This window comes from Electrona antarctica (assembly GCF_951216825.1).
Source record: "Electrona antarctica genome assembly, chromosome: 9".
Lineage (NCBI taxonomy): Eukaryota > Metazoa > Chordata > Actinopteri > Myctophiformes > Myctophidae > Electrona > Electrona antarctica.
Genome location: NC_136790.1, coordinates 23,167,202 through 23,186,534, shown reverse-complemented (window position 1 = coordinate 23,186,534; position 19,333 = coordinate 23,167,202). Strand labels below are relative to the sequence as shown.

The following is a 19,333-nucleotide window of genomic DNA, read 5'->3' as shown; positions in this document are numbered from 1 at the left end:
TGTTATCTCTCAGCTCATACATGAAGTAGTTGTTATCTCTCAACTCATACATGAAGTAGTTGTTATCTCTCAGGTCATACATGAAGTAGTTGTTATCTCTCAGCTCATACATGTAGTAGTTGTTATCTCTCAGCTCATACATGGCCAACTGGCGGCCCGGGGGCCACATGCAGCCCCCACCTTCACTTAATGTGGCCCGCAGGTTAATATCAGAATACTGATATATTATTAATTTGCTTTAATTCCTTTTTTATGTATTTGTATTTAGTTCATAAAGTTAACATAACTATAATTAAAGGCATTTGAAAGGCATTTGAAATTAAACAAAAATGTTACTTTTCAGGATTCCAATTCAAAAATAGCAAAAGATAATTCAGGATTTCAATTCAGATAATGGCAAAAACAGCCGATCTATACAAGCTCAAAACGCGTCACACTTGCGACGCGTTTTGAGCTTGTAGATCGGCTATTTTGGCCGACACATATCCCACAAACTGGAGGAATGACTGCTCTGTGATTATTTATTCACAGAAATGTCATTGTTGTCATTGGCCAATTAAAGAATAAACATTGAGGTCCTTCGCCTACTGACAGCGTACACAAGAAATATGATTCTGATCGCCACAGTACTGTGCCAGATTAACTGTGTTGTACACAGTCACACAGACATCATGAAATCATGATGAAACACTTCTCCTCACTTGACCTCACTATACGACGAGGTCGCTTCGGTGGGGTATAAATTAAGCATTAGTGTCTCTGCATTTCCCCCATGTCTCTGTCCTTCTTGCCATATTTCCTTTCTCTTTTCTCTCATGCTGTTCCACGGTAGAGAGGTTTGTCTTCAGTGAACCATGCCACTGTTCACCTTTCCCCACTGGCCACTCACTCTGGCAGGCGTTCACAAGGAGCTGCCTCAATCTCCACTTCCAGGCCTTCTGAGCCGGGAGCAGTGCTGTAGGCTATAGCTATACTTCTGCCTCTGGTCTATAGAGCAGTTTGAACTGCTTTCCATTCCCTGACTTTAAATTGGGTTTTTTGAATTAAATGGGGTAACATATAGAAAACATCTTTGGGCAGTTTTTGTTCCAAAGTTAGATATTGACTATAAGAAGAAAAGCGGTACCTGCACTAGAAAATGATCAGAATAAAATTCTGGCACACAGCCAAAAGGCCGGCCTCAAGGCCCAAGGCAAACCAACTCAAATATTAAGGGCTCTCTCACACTAAAGGATGGAAAAACTTCAAATATTTAATTGCATGGAGACAGACCAAAAGTGCAAACGAAAGGTCTGTTTTGGCTTTTTCTGCTTTTTCTGCCTCCAATAACATTTTTTCCATTCCCAGTATAAAGGCAGGCGCCATGATTCACCTTTTCTTAAAGGGCAAACGCAAATGCAAGTCCTTGGTTGACAAAATGTCAACACTTCTACAGATTTAATACCGTGTCTTAGAGAGCTCTTGAATAATAAGCAACCCTTTCATCACAATTGATAGATAGGCAATTGATAGATAGGCATTTTCTAAGAAAATATGTGCTATAAGCAACACGCCAATCTTCAAGCTCACAGCACGTACATCACGATGCAACACATAGTGAGATCTGCTATTTCCTTTGCACAAACGCTACACCCAACCAAATGCAAGCATTAGACTTCCAAGGTTTGATCAGCCTCTCTGTAAATGGTGATGTTGTTTCCACATTTTTGGGGCTGGAGAAGCCATAGCGAGGATGGTTAGATGAATGACAGCCCTGCTGCGTTGAGGAACAGATGATCCCAGAGGTTGGCGTGAGAGACGTACAGTACAGAGCATTCATGTCTGGGGTCAAAGTCCTCTCTAAATCTCCCAGGAGAAATACATGAGCTAAATTGAGCTGAAACAAAAATATATGGCATTAAAAGGGATTCCAGGGAATGGATCCTGCAACTGTCCAGTTCCCTCGTCTATAGGCCTACAGTATATGTCCATAACATATACAGAACATTTTACATTTCCCTTTGTGACATGCACTAAGCACTTAGTTTCAACTTTTCAGGCCTTTCTTTCTTTTTTGACACGTGACAGACACGCATCAAAGGTTGTTTTCTGCCAGTATTAACTTAACTTAACTGACTAGGCCATCGGCGGACCCTTACGTTTTCTTAACCCTCTGAGATTTGTTGTGGAGGTCAGACTTCCTCTCTAAAAGTACACATGGTGCAAGCTGTGACAATACATCTCATCACAAAACCCCAACGTTATTGGGGTTATTGAGCTGTCAACATGCCGAGAAGTGACACAAAGTGTGTGCACGCACGCACGCACGCACGCACGCACGCACGCACGCACGCACGCACGCACGCACGCACGCACGCACGCACACACACACACACACACACACACACACACACACACACACACACAGAAAGAAATCACTACAGGAACTCAGTTTGGCGCTTCCTCTTTCTTAGTCCACTTCTCTCAGGTGCTTCTGTGTGATCAATTCATAATGTTCTTTGTCCCCTCCTAGAAATGTAGTGCAGTTAAACGTACAATATTTGTCTTTTAAATAGCCTAGTGGAGTAAAAGTATCCCAAAATACACTTTTTCCTTTTTTCTGTAAAGCACTTTGCGCTGCACTCAGAATGAAAGGTGCTCTATAAATAAAGTATATTATTATTATTATTACTTGAGTACAATACTCAAGTAAATGTACTTAGTTATGTCCACCAGCTGCATGGCCACATGGCTGATCACATTGACACGTAACATCCAACGCCTCATCGCCACACCTATTATATATACACACAAAATGACCTATGTTAACATGCAAGGACGCGATTGAGGACTCCATTTTGAGGCATTTCGAGGCATTGTTATGACACTAATAACCACCCAGGTTTGGGGCCCTTTACAGTACACACCAATCACACACACAAACATGGATGTGTTGTTTACTGTTATTTATATGTCACCACTGTGCACATCTTTGCTAAGAAGAGCGTGTTGTTGAGTCACCATGATCTTCAACCTGCAGGCTCAGCATCCATCCATCCAGCCAGCTAAGGAAGCAAGTCACATTCCTTCTGTTATTCCCTCTCTAAGACACCATAAAGACATCATTAGCTGCTGAAGTGTCCTATTCCGTAGCGTTATAGTTGGAAATGGCATTCGGTGGACGTGGATGATATGACTCTCGTTAGCCTGCAGAGTAGAAGACGTCATTAAAATGATGACAATGATAACGTAGAGTCGTAGACTACCACTCTTTTTTTATTAAAAGCCACTCTCCTATAGCTTTATGAAAGAAAGGCTGATAGAAGGCTATAAAATGCAAGGTCTGGAGACTGGAGGAAGCAAATAATTGTCTTTCCACTTATCAAATCTATCAGTCTGCAGTTTGGTGTGTCTCATTCGGTGTGTGTGTGTGTGTGTGTGTGTGTGTGTGTGTGTGTGTGTGTGTGTGTGTGTGTGTGTGTGTGTGTGTGTGTGTGTGTGTGTGTGTGTGTGTGTGTGTGTGTGTGCGTGCGCGGCCGTCTGTGTGTGTGAGTCTGTGTGAGAGTTTGAAATGAAGGGGCTCTGTGATTTGATCTCTTGTGTCATGCACATGCATGGGTTCCCGTAGGGGAGAGGTGAACGTGCTATGGACTTACATGGGTTCCCGTAGGGGAGAGGTGAACGTGCTAGGGACTCGGCTGATTGAGGGCACACAGAGAGCAGAGCAGGGATGTAACACAGACAGAGTACATGGATGGATGGATGCACATGCTGAGCATTGCGTCATAAGAGAGACTTTATTCAGCATCAGCTCCCTGCGAGTAGAATAATGAATAGGACAGTCAGGAACCTTTTTTCTCTTTCTCTCTCTTGTTTAACCTCTATAGCATCCAAGTATATCTGATCTGAACTGTAAGTACTGTACAGCATGTTCCACCATATCAGGCCCTGTATATAAAAACTAGACCGGGAGGACTTGGAACGGTACATGAACTAATAGACGCACGCACACATGCACAGATAGACAGACAGATAATCTGTGCATTTGTAGGATATACAAATATAAATAGTAAATCAATTTGATTGATTTATTACTATATCAATTTGGTGGAATCTTGATTCCACCATGGTTTTATCGTTCAGGAAAGACATTCACACTTTGGATAATATTCCATTCATTGGTTTTATGTTTTATGTCAAAGCATGTTTTTGGAAAATACCATTCAGTGTTTTTAAATGACAATTTGGAATTGAACATTGCACCAAGGGAACCTTGGCCGCTGTTCAGACTAAACATTAGCACTAATGTCACTTTTCCATGTAGTCCTGGCTCGCCACTCCTCTAGGCCTACTTTACTCAATTTACATTGGTTTTCCAATACATAGTACCCCCTCCCTCCCACCAGAGATGATCATCATAGCAATGCCCATGGTCACTGCTGTCTGTCTAAACAGTGCTGAAGCTTATGCTGTCTGGACACAATCTCCATTTTAACCTATAGGCCATTGAACCCCAATCTCTCACTCGCTAGACCGACACATAACCTGTCATGCCAATAGGGCTGAGCCCGATTGGCAGGACTGTTGTGGGTGGGCCAGGTCTTGGCTGGGTGCTACAATAGGCCTATCTCACAGCCCCCTTTCCACGCCCCCTTCCGGTAGCTAGTGGTGTCATTTAACATTAGGCATTTACACCTTTTTTCTCTGGAGAATCTAAGTACATTTCCTAATGTTAAAATGTCAAAGACCGATAATAATATGAAGAAAACACAATGGTATAACAACTCAAATAAGTAGAATAAACCTTACCTTTACAAAACGGTAGTTTGTGGCTTGTGAAAATACCTCTTTTAACATGGAAGTCTATGGACCGCAGAAAAAATAACACCATTAGCTCCAAAAGGGGGCGGGGAAATGCTGTGAGATAGGCCTATTGGCAGGGCTGTTGTGGGTGGGCCAGGTCTTGGCTGGGTGCTACAATCAGAGGCAACTGATCTTGTGCACTAAAATAGTCTATCACACAATGTATGGCTCTATTCTGTTTGACATTTACAGCAACAAACAAACATTTGATGTGTATACTTGCTTTGTCCAAACTATAAAGGCCCCTATTACTTTTGATGGGAGTCCAGTGCAGATTCATAAGCCCATATTTGCTCTATCAACTGTTTTAAGTCAGACAGAGTCACTACAGTCATTCTGATTCTGACCGCAGTGATTCTGACCGCAGCAACACGACCACCGCATCTCCTTTCCAGGTGATGTTGTAGCTTTTGCTGTCTGCATTTCTCCTTCCACCTGCGATCTCTCATCTCAGGCAGCCCGCGAATCCCACTCTAGAGGTGTGTCTTTTTGTTCTGCTCTGAACTACTGAGCATGAGGAGCCCTGAGCATCAGGAAGTTACCTGAGCGGGTCTGGTATAGGGACTATAGGGTTCTGAGTCAACATAGAACAAATATAAGCATTCCTGCAATGGCAAATGAAATGAACAGATATCACGCCTCTCTGACTGAGAGGATAAGCCTGCATTCGATTCACACACAATGGTGGGTACCAACTGTCACCCACCAATGGCCGCCATCTTAGAGCAGAATGGTATACAGCAGTGTCAAGGCACTCTAAAAATGTATGGATTTGCAATCGAAAATACATATAGATCATCTTTTTTCGGCATGCGACGCTGTCGTGTGACAGAGCATACATTTGGCATTTTAGTGGCCTGCTGGTACAGCCAACAAATAGGCAGTGAAGCCTCCCTGGGAATGGAACACACACACACACACACGCACGCACGCACGCACGCACGCACGCACACACGCATACACGCACGCACGCACGCACACACACACACACATATACACACACAGCATCAGTAACCTGATTACCCATAGCTGTCAGGCTGGATAAGGCCAGGGCAGGGAGCTCTCCAACACTTCCCATCCTCAGTATGGGACGGTCCTGCTCCGCCAGTCTGGAGACGGACTCGGAATAAGATGGTCGCAACAGCGCACAGGGTAGAGAAAGCTACAACACAGAGGACTATATCTCTGTAGGCAGCAGGTAAGACGGCGGCTAATGTATGAAGGGTGTGCTGTTATGCTGCTGCAGTGCTGAAGTTGTTATGAAGTTGAGGTCAGCTGTAATTGGTGAAGTGTGTGTGTGCGTGCGTGCGTGCGTGCGCGCGCGCACGCGTGTGTGTGTTATTATGATTATCAGGCATGTGACCTTTAAATCCCTTTGAAATGTATGGCATCTGAGCATGTGTGTGCGCCCGTCCGTGCGTGTAACATAGTACATTTGTGTGTGTGTGTGTGCGTATGTGTCCACGAGTGCATTTAGTTTGCCCGTGCCTTTGTTTGTCTCATCATATACTATCCTCTATATCCTTTCACTTACATTTTTATAAATTTTCTGAACAATAACAAAAAGAAGAAAAACACATACAGTACAAACAAACATGAAAAGATAAATAAATAAAATAAAATAAAGTCGACATTGCGTTTAAAAACTTTGCATGTTACATCCCATATTCCCAGGCATACCGTTGCTCCTCCTTCCCCCATTCCCTTATTCTGTCTGTTCCGTCCCAAATACTGTCCATTTGGACCATTTGTCCTCCATCTGTTCTTCCTGCAGTCTCAGACGGTGTGTCAGTTTCTCCATGAGATGTATCTCCTGAATCAACTCCTCCCATTGTCCCTGTGTTGGAGGTTCTATCTGTCCCCATTTTCTTGTTATAGATTTCTTTCCTGCCGCCAATAAAATGTTTACCAGATATCTATCCTCTCCTCGTATCTTTCTATACTATCCTCTTTCATATAAACCTTCTCCATGGGGGACATGACCACACTGACACTCAATACGTTTCATATAAACCTCTCCATGGGGGACATGACCACACTGACACTCAATACGTTGCCTGATAAGGGATAACAAAAGTACACTACTATGAAAGGGATATGCAGAAAGTAAGTATGAGTAAAATGGAACAGGAAAGGAAACCATGAGCAGGAAAGGGGCGAGGGAGGGAGGACTCTCCAAGGCAGTCAGTCACACAGTCAGTTCATTTAACTCAGTCACCAAGGGGAGGGCCACAGGATACAACTTAGTGGGTGGACCCAGATGACATGCACACAGCCGCACACACACGCACGCACGCACGCACGCACGCACACACGCACACACACACAAACACACACACACACACACACACACACACTAAGCCTCTCTCCATCATGCTGTTTCTCTCCCCGAACTACAATGTATTTGGTATTAATTTAGACTAGACGTTTATGTAGGTGGATTCTCATTCATATAGGTTTAGGGCTATAGAGCAGGAGATCCCTCTCGTGCGCGTCTAACATTCAACCCTTTCCTTCCGTTTTAACTGGTTTTCCACAGAATTGACCGGGAAAATTGCGCACAAGGGCAGCTGGACGGGTCGCTCTCTGAGACCAGTAACAGGAGCTACAGGACTCAGGCTATACTGAAACGTGGGGGGTGAGGGGGTGCAGGGCAGAGGACTCTGGGGGTCCCCTGTATACTCTGGAAACATGGCAGAGTGCCCAGCACTGAATCCCACCGACCCACCCCGCGTGGTGGTCCACAGTCCAGGGGACAGGGTTTCATCTGAGGCTGTTCCGTTAGCTCCCAGAATCAGACCATCGGAGCTGAAGTTGACACGGGGTCGGGCATTGTCCAAGTCGGACTCTGACTTGCTTGCCTCCCCAGCTGGAGGGGAGGACAGAGCTGGTGCCTCCCCAGCTGGAGGGGAGGACAGAGCTGGGGTCGACTGCAGGAACTCGGTGGAAAGCACCAGCTCTGTTAAGCGGCCGTCCATGGAGCACTCACCCTCCTTCGCCTCCGAGTGGGATGAGGTAAGAGTGAAAGGACAGTGGATGGACAGCAGTGACCTTGTTACAGCGTTTCAAACGTGTTTAGTATGAGTCTGTTTCTCTCTCTCTCTCCCTCTCTCTCTCTCTGTGTGTGTGTGTGTGTGTGTGTGTGTGTGTGTGTGTGTGTGTGTGTGTGTGTGTGTGTGTGTGTGTGTGTGTGTGTGTGTGTGTGTGTGTGTGTGTGTGTGTGTGATATGTGTTTTTGCGTGAGTGTGTGTGTGCATGTGTGAGAGAGAGTCAGAGAGAGAGAGAGAGAGAGAGAGAGAGAGAGAGAGAGAGAAAGCAGTAGTTGTAGGCTTTCGGAGGAGCAGAGAGAGCATATCAACAGATAGACATAAAGGAATGTATGTTCAGACTGGTTGACTGAGAGCTAGTGTGACAAAACGTATACACATTAAGTTAGGAAAGAGAGGAGAGGCAGTAAAGAGGGAGGCAAGAGAGAAATAGTAGAGATTATACAGTATTACTGCAAAAGCAAGATAAGGATTCATAAGAGACAGACAGACTGATTAAAAACTAGTTTGAGAACTAGTCTGGTGAGAAAACAATAGAAAAGCGCAGTCATTGGAACACAGATCCCTGGAATCAGCTAAATCTAACTGATACACCTTGGCAAGACCCCAGAGCAAAAGAAGTGGCAAAGTGTAGGTGTAGTAGCAAAAAGTGTGTTTTGAAGAAAACGCGAAAATCTAGTCTGGCACAAATGGCCGGGACCTACGGCATATGTGGAGTTGCGTCATGATCCAAGGAATCCAGGGAAAAAAGGTTCAAGAGTTATCGGCCAAAATGTGAACCGGGCTGTTATAGTGCCACCATGAGGCAGATTTGAAATATTTGGGGTGGAGGGTCTTCCTAGGTCTACTGGCAGTGTGTGTGCAAAGTTTCACAATCAGCAATCATTCATGTCTATCGTTCACGATTTGTAGCGTTTTGTGCAAATCAGGCCCCTGCAGCAAAATTTGAAAGCCAATCATAGCTTAGGAAGGGAAGGGAATAGGAAGGGAATGTGGAAAAGCTGACAGATACTGCATGCGTGAGTTTTGGACAAAATCTGTAGGATAGTAGCCAGGCAACAAGTGTGTTTGGCATAGCCATATGGGAACAGAATTTTGACTGTATGAGCTATCGGCCAAAACGTGAATTGGACTGTTATAGCGGCAACATGAGGCCAATTTGAAATTGGTTCTTCTTTGGTCTACTGGGAGTTTGATGGTCCAACAGTGCCTGCCTCACAGGAGCGATAACATAATCCCTCACCTTCAGGCCTCCTGGCGGGGATATACAAATTATCCTGTAGTGATCTAGTGATGCAGGAAGGTAGAGAAGGGGAGAAGGCAGAGCCAGGAGAAGGAGGCCACAGGAGTCCAGCAGTATCTTTGGTACATCGCAGTAACTGCTACCCAGGCTGTTGTCAGCAGTGCCTCCGGGGCGAGCGCTGAATGCATGAATGGCTTGATCATTTCCTCCGACCTCCCTGTACCAGCCTCGGCATCTAACGCTAATTGGGCTTGTGCTGTCATCCTACATCCACTCAGCCTGCTTCCCAAGGGCCAGCAGCCCACGCTCTCCACTGTCTTCCTCTCTACCTCCCTTGCTCCTGTGCTCTCTCCCGCCTCCCTCCTTCCTTAAGCCTCATTTAGTCGCATGACCATCTCCTGGGTTCTTGCACAAATTTTAAAAGTAAAATTGAGTGCTTTTTCAGGCCTTTTGAAGACCTCAGCAATTATAATTTAAACCCCACAAAATGGCACTAGGCCTAGTGCCTAAAATAGGTGCTACACTCCCGTTGACTCCCATTATGAAAGATTTAAGTATACAAAAGTTGAATATATAAATACGCCACAATAATTTAAAATACATCTGCCATTTGAAAGTTTAAACAGAGACCTGGCTCAAGGGTGCTAATTCCCTTGATCACGGGCAGTGGCGTGCACAGACATTTAGAGGGGCAGGTGCTCAAGTGAAAAAAGGGCACCTTGTGCAGCGTGTGGAACCGGCTGGTTGCCTTAATAGTGTGAAATGTATAGATTTTGGCCTTATATGGCCAGTACAGAATGCATTCCATGTCGATCTGACCCCGGATGCCAAAGCACCAGCGCTCGCCCAGCAGTCTGCCGTCACCGAGGCGGATGTGTGTGCATGCGACGCTTCTCGCCCTCAGGCTTCTTACTGGTAGATTGGATATTACAGTGTCAAATTATGAAATATAAATCAGAATCTTTTTCACTTTAGAGTGGAAGTACCAGTACATAGAAGTTATGTTATGAGTTGTACACAAAAATGTGCACTATCCAGTTATGACAGAACATTTAAAGTCAAATAATTTAAAATGTAATAAAATTATTCTATATATTTTCCCTACCGTGCCGCTATAGCAGCGCATACGTGCCTGAGCTCTCAGATTGGATTCTAGCACATTCATTAATTCCAGAAGTGCTTGGTTCTAATATGGCATGCGTGTCACGTAGCCTAGTGATGGTTGAACCAGTAGTGCTCAGTCACGACCCACAGGGTGATTAACATTAACTTTATCTGGTTGGATTCCTGTATGTTGCTGACGGCCACTAAATCTATAAATAGCCTATTAACAAAGGGGGAAAGGCAGCTTTGTATTATAGGATATAACCCCCATTACGTTTCACTTTAGTTTTTAATGGATTGCGACATGAACGTCTTTTGGCATAAATTGCTCTTTGCCTTGCTGCGCCATTTTTTTCCTCCAAATATTTTTCACTGAACTTGTATTTCATTTCATAAATAATCGACGTTGTGAGCTAGATCAGCTATTTTTGGTAAAGAGCTTTGTTGCTGAGCGCGATGCGATGTGAGCTTGTAGATCTGCTATTTTCGGGAAATGGTTCCCCGAGAAATGCTAGGGTTCAAGAGGTTAATAAAAAATCACACCCGTGTGAACTGAGTGGTGCGGTGACGTCACACACTAACCATAGCAACCGTGCTCATCTGTACGTGGCCCCACGTACAGGTACACAGGTACACGGGTACAGACACGGGTACAGACAAAGCTGGTTATTGGAGTGGTTTGCACCACTCAAAAATATAATAAAAAAAGAAAAAGGACACAAACACTTGGCAGACTTAATTGGAGCCCCATCATTACGTCCTACCATTTTCTACTAAACACAACTTTTGCAACTGCTCATAACATCCCTTAACATTTTCAGATTCCACTCACTTGTATAATGACTGAATTCCAAACATTGCTGGGCCACAATAATCTACCTGGCCTGGCGGACACCTGTGTTCTGAGTAGGACATACTTCTAAATGCGTGCTATTAGACAGTCATTTTATGGTAGGCCAGAAGTAGCCTGGCTAATAAGCCAGACCGAATCAGCCGTTGTGTGATATTAGTCTGGCTTATTAGCCAGGCTAGGCCAGAAGCGTAGCGTCCATTGGGCCACTGTGGCACAGGCCCAGTCAGTTGAGATCTTGCCCATGTCTAGCTTCTGAAAGACGTGGGTGAAAAAAAAGAAAAACAACAAAAGATACATTGGCAGTCCCTCACTCCTGTGCATGCAAAGTTTTGTTGTAGCCAACCACAGCAAGCCACCTTTGTTTTCAAATGGCCTCCACCCATCCACTGGTGTTGCCCCCCCTGCGCGAGATTCTAATTAGCCCAGTCACATTTTTAATCCACGCTACGTGCCTGCGGTAGGCCACTCCGCATGACAACTTTCCCATTAGCCTTAAACACGTCATCAGAAAATGTATTACCAACAGCAGGTGTACGGTCAATTTAAGACAATTTATGTCTTTAATTTCCCCCGAATTTATTTGTAGAAAGAAGAAGCATGAACCCTGGTATTCACGGCGCACACTGTCCTTGGCTTTTATTCTGCCTGGCTGTCTGTCGTTGCCATCGCTGCCACACTAATGGCAGTCCCCCACCCTGCTACTGTACGCCAACACCTTCATCTGTTGAGCTTCTATTACTTCGCTTCATTGGAGGATATAGTGCTGCACGAGCAGCCATGACATGTCTCTTTGATTGTCATTTTTCCAGGAGCGTGCCTGAGGCGATGTCACGTAAAATGCTGTGGGCTGTTGACTCGTAAATAGATACTGCACTGTATGTATATTTAATTGTACGTCAGTGTACAGTATGTTCCCAATAGTGATGCTGCTGTTGACTCCATAGTAATATCTTTGTTAAAAAGCTTTTTTTTTTAACTCTTGCACAGCAGTGAAAACACTATATATAGGGCAGTGGTTCCCATTTCCCAAACGCTTCAGGTCAAGACCCAAAAGAGATATTAGACTTGGACCCAAACTAGTGAAAATAGCAGATCTACAAGTACACAGTGCAAAATTGGTCCGTGGCACAAATGGTTCCCGACCCACTGTTTGGGAAACAGTACTATAGGGTACATCCAAGATACATGAATGCAAGCTGGCCTTGTGCTCATCTTGGCAAAGGTCACAAACACATACGTATTCCCCTCTGTCCAGTCTATGCAGTATAATGCCATTAGAGTACACTGTGCTGTCTGGATAGTGAGGGCATGTTGCTCATTTTCGACTTGCTTGTGTCTGTGCGGTGCGGCCACTTCGTACTGTATTTATTGTCTGTTCATATCTTCCATCAAGGACAAGACAAGAAAGTGAAAAGATAATCAGAAAGAGAGAGTAGAATATTAAGACAATTATGTAGCCTATACTGTAGGTCTGTTGTGGACAAACATATTTCCTCTCGGGGAGAAGGAATAGATCAAGATTGCTCTGATGAAGGCTCTGAGTACTTCATCCTCCATTGATTTGGAATTTGGGATGTGCTACCTTTTGAGTATTTTTTTAAATTCCTATCTTTATTAAATAGACAATGCTTATTATAAGGAAATCATCACAGAAGGACCAAACAGCCTGGCTTAGCCAGGGCTCTCAAGCCCCCCCCCCCCCCAATTCCCCAAGAGGGCAAAACTATTGTATCACTTCTTCTACACAGGCCTGCTACACTTTAATAGTTACGCTGATAGGTTACGTTGGAAATAGCAGTGTAGAGCAATCCTTGTAAATCAGCTGTTAAGGGTTTATGACCAGGTGACAGCAGGACATTTCTAATGCTCTACTATTTTGTACAAATGATATAGGCACATTCGGCATTCTATAAATTCCTCCCACTACAGTCTTGCTCCGCCCTCTGCCCTGTCCCCTGTTCCCTGACCCCCTCCGTCCCCCTTGCCCTCTGACAGTAAGTATTGTTTACTCAGACATTGGGTGGGGTGTCCTGTTCTCAAGGGCATCCTGTTTTGCAGCTGACCCTCCCCCAGTAGTGAGTGCGTGCGTGTGTGCGTAGAAGTGGACTGCCTCCAGGCCGTAGCTCTGGTACATACGTAGCATTAAGGAGAACTCCTGAATAACGCTATATGGACCAGACACGGGAGCTCAGCCACAATGTAAACACTGCCGGGCACAGAAGGTCAGATTCATTAACCTCTGCCTCTCTCTCGACCCATTGTACACACGCACAGAAAGATTGGGGGCACCAACAACTATGAGCTTTGAATAACATTCAGTGAGTGACAGGGCAGGCTGTTTAGCATCTTACTCAAAGGCAATTTGACAGAGTGCATTCACCCATTCACACGCACATTCATACACCGATGATGGAGGAAACCATGCAAGGCTACACATCGGGAGCAATTAGGGATTCAGTGTCTTGCTCAAGGACACCAACTCTGGGGGAGCCCGGGATCGAAATGGGAACCTTGCGATTCCCTTCCGGCTGCTCTACCGGCCACTCTACGGCCACTCTACCCCATGAGCCACTGCCGCCCAAATTGACCCTTACATTGATTCCCTGTGGTTCTGGGTTCTTTCAGGCATAACTTTGGCAGTCTGTGAGCCACAGAGAACTTTGTTTTAATCTCCACACTTCAGTGGGTGCAGCAGAGCTTGAAAAGCTCCACTGAATGTTTCATAGGTACAAGAAGCTGTCTATTTTTGTCATTTTGCTAGAATTACATTACCATGTAACTAACAGTCTTCCGTGGGTGGATGTGTGGATTCTTTTTTTTTTTTTATCGGCTTAAAATCTCTGTTTAGTAATGTACAACAAGCGATGAGGGAAGTAATCTGTTTTTGGACGTATTGTAAAAATACTTATGATTTGTTTTTTAAACTGAAGCTGTCAATTTGTGTCAAATAATTATAGTGGAGTAAAAAGTACATTATTACTTGCGCAAGCAGTGTGCAAGTACTGTGGTCGGCTGCGTATGTAGGCCTGTCCTCGGTGGTCCCTAATTGGCTGTTGATGGTGATGACGTACTAACTCAGGTACGTTTGGTGATCAGCTATGGGTATTGTATGTACGGTATGTCAGGGTAAGAATGGTGGTCCCTTATTGGCTGTTGATGGTGACGTAACTAAGGTACGTTTCAAGGTTGGTATAAGGTCAATAACGGGCCTAAAGGATTTAGAACAGCAGTTGTAATAGACATTAGTTAGTAGCAGTACTTGCGCGCTCTGCTTGTGCTACTTGTGTGCAAGGCGCAAGTTGGCACAAGTTGGCACCAAGTTGGCACCTCAACAGAATGCATTTCTAGTTTCTGTGGCTCCAAAACTATGGAATGCACTTCCCATCACAGTCAGAACTGCAGCCTCACTCCCAATCTTCCGCCGTAGTCTGAAAACCCACCTCTTCAGACTCCACCATGGCCCGTAACACTTGCCCTAGCCTATCCCCTTAGATAGCACATTATGTAGACTTAGATAGTATTTTAAACAGACTTATAGCTTGTTACGTAGACAGCTCTAGAATTGCACTTTATGTAGTCATAGCACTTTATAGTACACATGTATAATATATTATATAGTATAGTATGTATAGTTTACATAGATACTCCACTGTTACGTTCTTAGTCTACGCATGATTCATGATAACTACTTTTTATATATGTGATGTATGCCATGCTTTTGTTATTGCTTAATGTAAGTCGCTCTGGATTAAGAGCGTCTGCTAAATGCCTAAATTGTAAAATTGTAAATTGTGGTGTAGAATTATAAAATATCAGGAAATGGAAACACTCCAGTATAAGGTAAAAAGTACCTTAACATTGTAGTGATCATTGATCATTGTAGTGATCATTGCACAAGAATACTCACACACTGTGCGGAGGACGTACATGTATGATGATGATTAAAAGCAATATGTCTTCAGTTAATCTGTTCAATACACAGAAGGCACAACTATCTAAACTATATAAACACATCTACACAAACACATCTTGCACATGATTGAATAGCTGTATGTGTGCATACTCTGAATTACCCAGTGGTACTGTAGGCATTCTTATGGACGCAAGCTTTTAAAGCCCATGTAATATACTGTGTGTGTGTGTGTGTGTGTGTGTGTGTGTGTGTGTGTGTGTGCGTGCGTGTGTGTGTGTGTGTGTGTGTGTGGGTTGAATGTTCATGCATTTCCTTGCTTGTGGTCGGCAGTGTTTTACATAACACCAGTCACCAGGGACCTGTGGTGGAAATTCCCACGTGGAACGGATTCTAAGAATATTCAATATTATATGTAAATGATAACTTATGCATCATCAGGTTAGCTTAAAGCTCTTGTACTTCATGACAAGACCTGGTTAAAAATGCACAGTGACACAAAAACTCATGCATGCGCCATATATAGCCTATTGAACATCAATAAGTAAAATCTGTATCAAATATCTCTTTAATAGCTTAGGCTACAGTGGCCACATTTCCAAATCCTCGTGCCTGATTTATACTTGGTTGTGCGGTGTGTTGCGCACTGAAAATAGCCAATCTACAAGCTCACAATGCGTCGAGCTGTGATACATTGTGAGCTTGCAGATCAGCAATTTCTGGTGAACAATAACACCACGTATAACTCAGGCTTTATTTCTTTGCTCGGGTGATTTCAATTGTAAGAGACGTATGCATGCACGTATGCACTGGTTTATAATTCATATGGCGGGCTATGGTAGAGTGGGCATATCCTAAGATTTGGTTTGACAGATGTGTACATGAATACGAGCGGTAATGAAAAAAGAAAAAGAAAAGCTTCCATCTACCTGCCACATTTTCCTCTGAAGATTCTCGTCATCAGGCGGAAGACGAAGATAATATGCCACATCTGATTCAGAGCTCTGCTAGTTGATGCTCATGACCCCATATACACTCTCCCAGACAGACAGGGACTGTGATGATCTTGTCATGAAAAGAGGGAGAACTTAAGCTATATAGTGTGAAAACCTCTCAAGATTTACGTTTTCTTCTTCCCTTTTTTACAACGTGGCTCTAGAGGTACTGTCCGGAAGATCTGGCCTGTCTGACAGAGATTCCGTGAATTTCTAGATAGATTGATAATGGAAGTGAACAGGTGTCAGATCAGATTAGGCCAAAACCTTGGCCTAATACAGTCATACGTCATAGTTGACTGTGATGCCATAGACTGACCCTGTCTTGTTTTCCTTGCCCTAGCTCAGTGGTTCCCAAACTGTGGTGCGTGCACCCCTTGTGGTGCGTGAGCGCCTTCTAGGGGGTGCGCGACATGGTTTTATTTAAAATATATTAACATATTATGCCAATATATGGCAAGTATATACAGAATATGGCCTATGCTGCATATATATGCCAGATATGTGCATATATGTGGATAAATAGGAAATATATGTCTCTATATAGCTTATGCAATTTATATTTCCATGTGGGGGGGTGCGTCAGGGAAGGAAAAAACACTCTCATTTCAACTGAAAATTAGTGTTTTTCCCCCTACCTCCTTACACTGAGAGGTACAGGGTCAGTCTGTAAAAAATATAATATCACACTCGTGTGAACTAAGTGAGTGGCGCTCTTATCATTCATCATACATACATCACATTCCGTGCTCAGCCAATCAGCTGAGCTCATTCCGTGCTATACGGACAGACACACATACACAAAAAGCTATGCCTAGGAGCTGCATAGGAGCGGCTAGCGGTAGCGCTGCTATATACCTGTATAGTATAGGCTTATATTAGATTCTCATATCCTGAAATTGAATTTTTCTGGAGATACAAGTCTGTTCATCACAGGAAGGGAGAGTGAATACACCTGAATGAGCAGCAAGGCTTACCGTTGACATTATGCTCCCATGACAAACCAGTACGCTGATCCCTTAACACCCAGACAACGACTCTATACCTCCTCCTATTGTCAGGGAGGTGTCTCTGTATCGTTTGCGACAGTCAGTCACTCATATGATACAGTCTGTCTCTAGCGAAAATGTAACTAATTCAGTAGCAGTAACAATAGCGTTTTCTCTCAGTCAGTTGATTCTTCATATCCATATGAGTGAAACGGCCGGGATGACATGTTTATTTTTCAAACACAGTTATTATATAAGGCGATCTAAAATCCCCCTATGGGGATTACAATGCAAATAAAAAGTACATGAACCCGTGGATTTGCGCCCTCTACCGATATTGACGTCAGACTTCGGTGCTCTATTTGGAGATGCTTGTTTTTATGAAGCATACACTTAAAGGTGCAATCCATAACATTTTGTCTGTGAATAAAACATTATTTTAAACAATCTGTAATGACAGGGTATGTTAATACAAAATAACTAACAACTGCTTCTCAAAGCTTCTCAACCTTTTTATGTTCCTGTAATTTTTGCCATAGCAGTTATTTTAGGACAGAAAGCAATCTCTGCCAGATGGTGGGTTATGTCATTTCAGAACACTTCATATCCAAGAAACAGTTGTGCAAACACGAGCACCATTTGCTAGAATTAGGACACCAAGCATAGCATAATATAGAATGAATAGTCCATCTGTGTTTATTGACGCTGAGGAAGTAATTTAGCTTGCAGATGAATTTATAATATTCAGTCAACATGACTCATCCTGCAATTATTTTTGCACAATTTGTGTATAGGCACATGAACAATACTGCACAGGGATGTGAATTATCCATTAATGCATTCATTGTTAATTGCTAAGATTTGATAAGCTTATCGATCCCAGTTAGTTGATAAGCGGCGTTTTTGTAAAAAATCTGAGAATCTTAAAGGTATATTCAGTGATTTCACTTAATTCAAATATCACTTATTTTTTCTTATTTTTTGGATAATCCTCCCTACTATAAAGTGTGCTGACCATATAAGGAGTTCCTCCCTGTCCCCAGTGAGCCCCTGGAGTCAAAAAACCCTAGTTTCAGTTTGGGCTTTGGGTGGCAAAGCTTTCATCCAATCAGGATGAGAGGGGCCTTCCTCCAATCATGATCGAGTGGGGTGGGCCTTGGTGCACGTGCTGTTGGTCTGTTGTGCCCCCCCCCCCCCCCCCCCCCACTGTAGTGCGTGCATGTGCACATCTTGTTACCAGGGCGGACCAGGGTTTTTTCAAAATCACCCAAATCACTGAATGCTCCTTTAATTTCCCTCAATGTCTAACATACAAATCTACATTTTACAGAAAATTATACAAAAGGCATATTATATTCCTTGATCAAAAAATTATTTGACCATTGACGATACAGGGCCATGGCAATGGCATCTTTGCATGTGTGTTTCTCGGCCACACGCACGCGGAGACAGCATTAGATTACATTCAAAGAAAACCGCACCCAATGATAGAACGCATACTTTTCGATTAATTACGATTAGTAATTAACTGTTAACTTTAACCGGCTCATTTCTTAACGGCGATTAATCAATAAACTATTAACATCCCTAGAGTCAAAAGATCATTCTATTTTCTTGAATCTTTCCAGATTGGATTAAATTGGCAACCCACCTCAAAATGTATGGAATGGACCAGTAGGCATGCAGGCTTGCAGGTGAAAAAAGGCCTGGATAACACAAGTGGAAAAAAACTGGTCAACTAAAGAAAAGGCAACTCAAACAACATGACTTTATAGCGAGGTACAGGTGTCAGCCTCTCCCCATGGCAGCCCAGACTGCCCAGTGATCCCACAATCAAACTTTCCCCTTTATATAGTCAGTACAGACTCATGGCTATATGTAATCAACCAACCCCTAGCAATCCACTCAAGATGCTCATGCTCCCCATAATGTAATCAGCTCTTCAAGCACCATACACACACACGCACGCACGCACGCACACACACACACACACACACACACACAACAAGGCAGCTCCCCCCAATAACAGCATCATCTGTGCAGATAAATTACACGCATTGTATGTCCCAGCAGAATGTGCACCTTCTGTGCATGGGAACCCACGGGCGGTTATTTGCACTACGCAAACTACGCAATTGCGTGCTACGTGCAGTCGTGGTGGACTCGGTGGAGCCCATAGGAGTAAGGAGCCCCAAGGCATGGCCCCCTGGGCTGTCCTGAACACAAGTCTTTGGGGCAAAACTTCATATTATTTACCAATTACCATGCTGTGTGTAACCAACAAAAGTGCGTTCTTTCATGGCATGCTCCTTGGCAGCACTCGGTGAGTAAATTGCTATTAATGCTGGCT

At 43.8% G+C, this 19,333-nt stretch overlaps 1 protein-coding gene across 1 annotated transcript in view; it reads left to right on the top strand.

The window, feature by feature from the left end:
* Window positions 1-7,533: 7,533 nt before the first annotated feature.
* The window catches only part of anks1ab (ankyrin repeat and sterile alpha motif domain containing 1Ab), a gene marked incomplete at its 5' end in the record, with an annotated part of 64,074 nt that continues 52,274 nt past the window's right edge, over window positions 7,534-19,333 (top strand). The window contains one exon of the mRNA XM_079510609.1: window positions 7,534-7,857. Coding sequence (XP_079366735.1) covers window positions 7,534-7,857 — 324 coding nt within the window. The remainder of the gene's footprint in view (window positions 7,858-19,333) is intronic.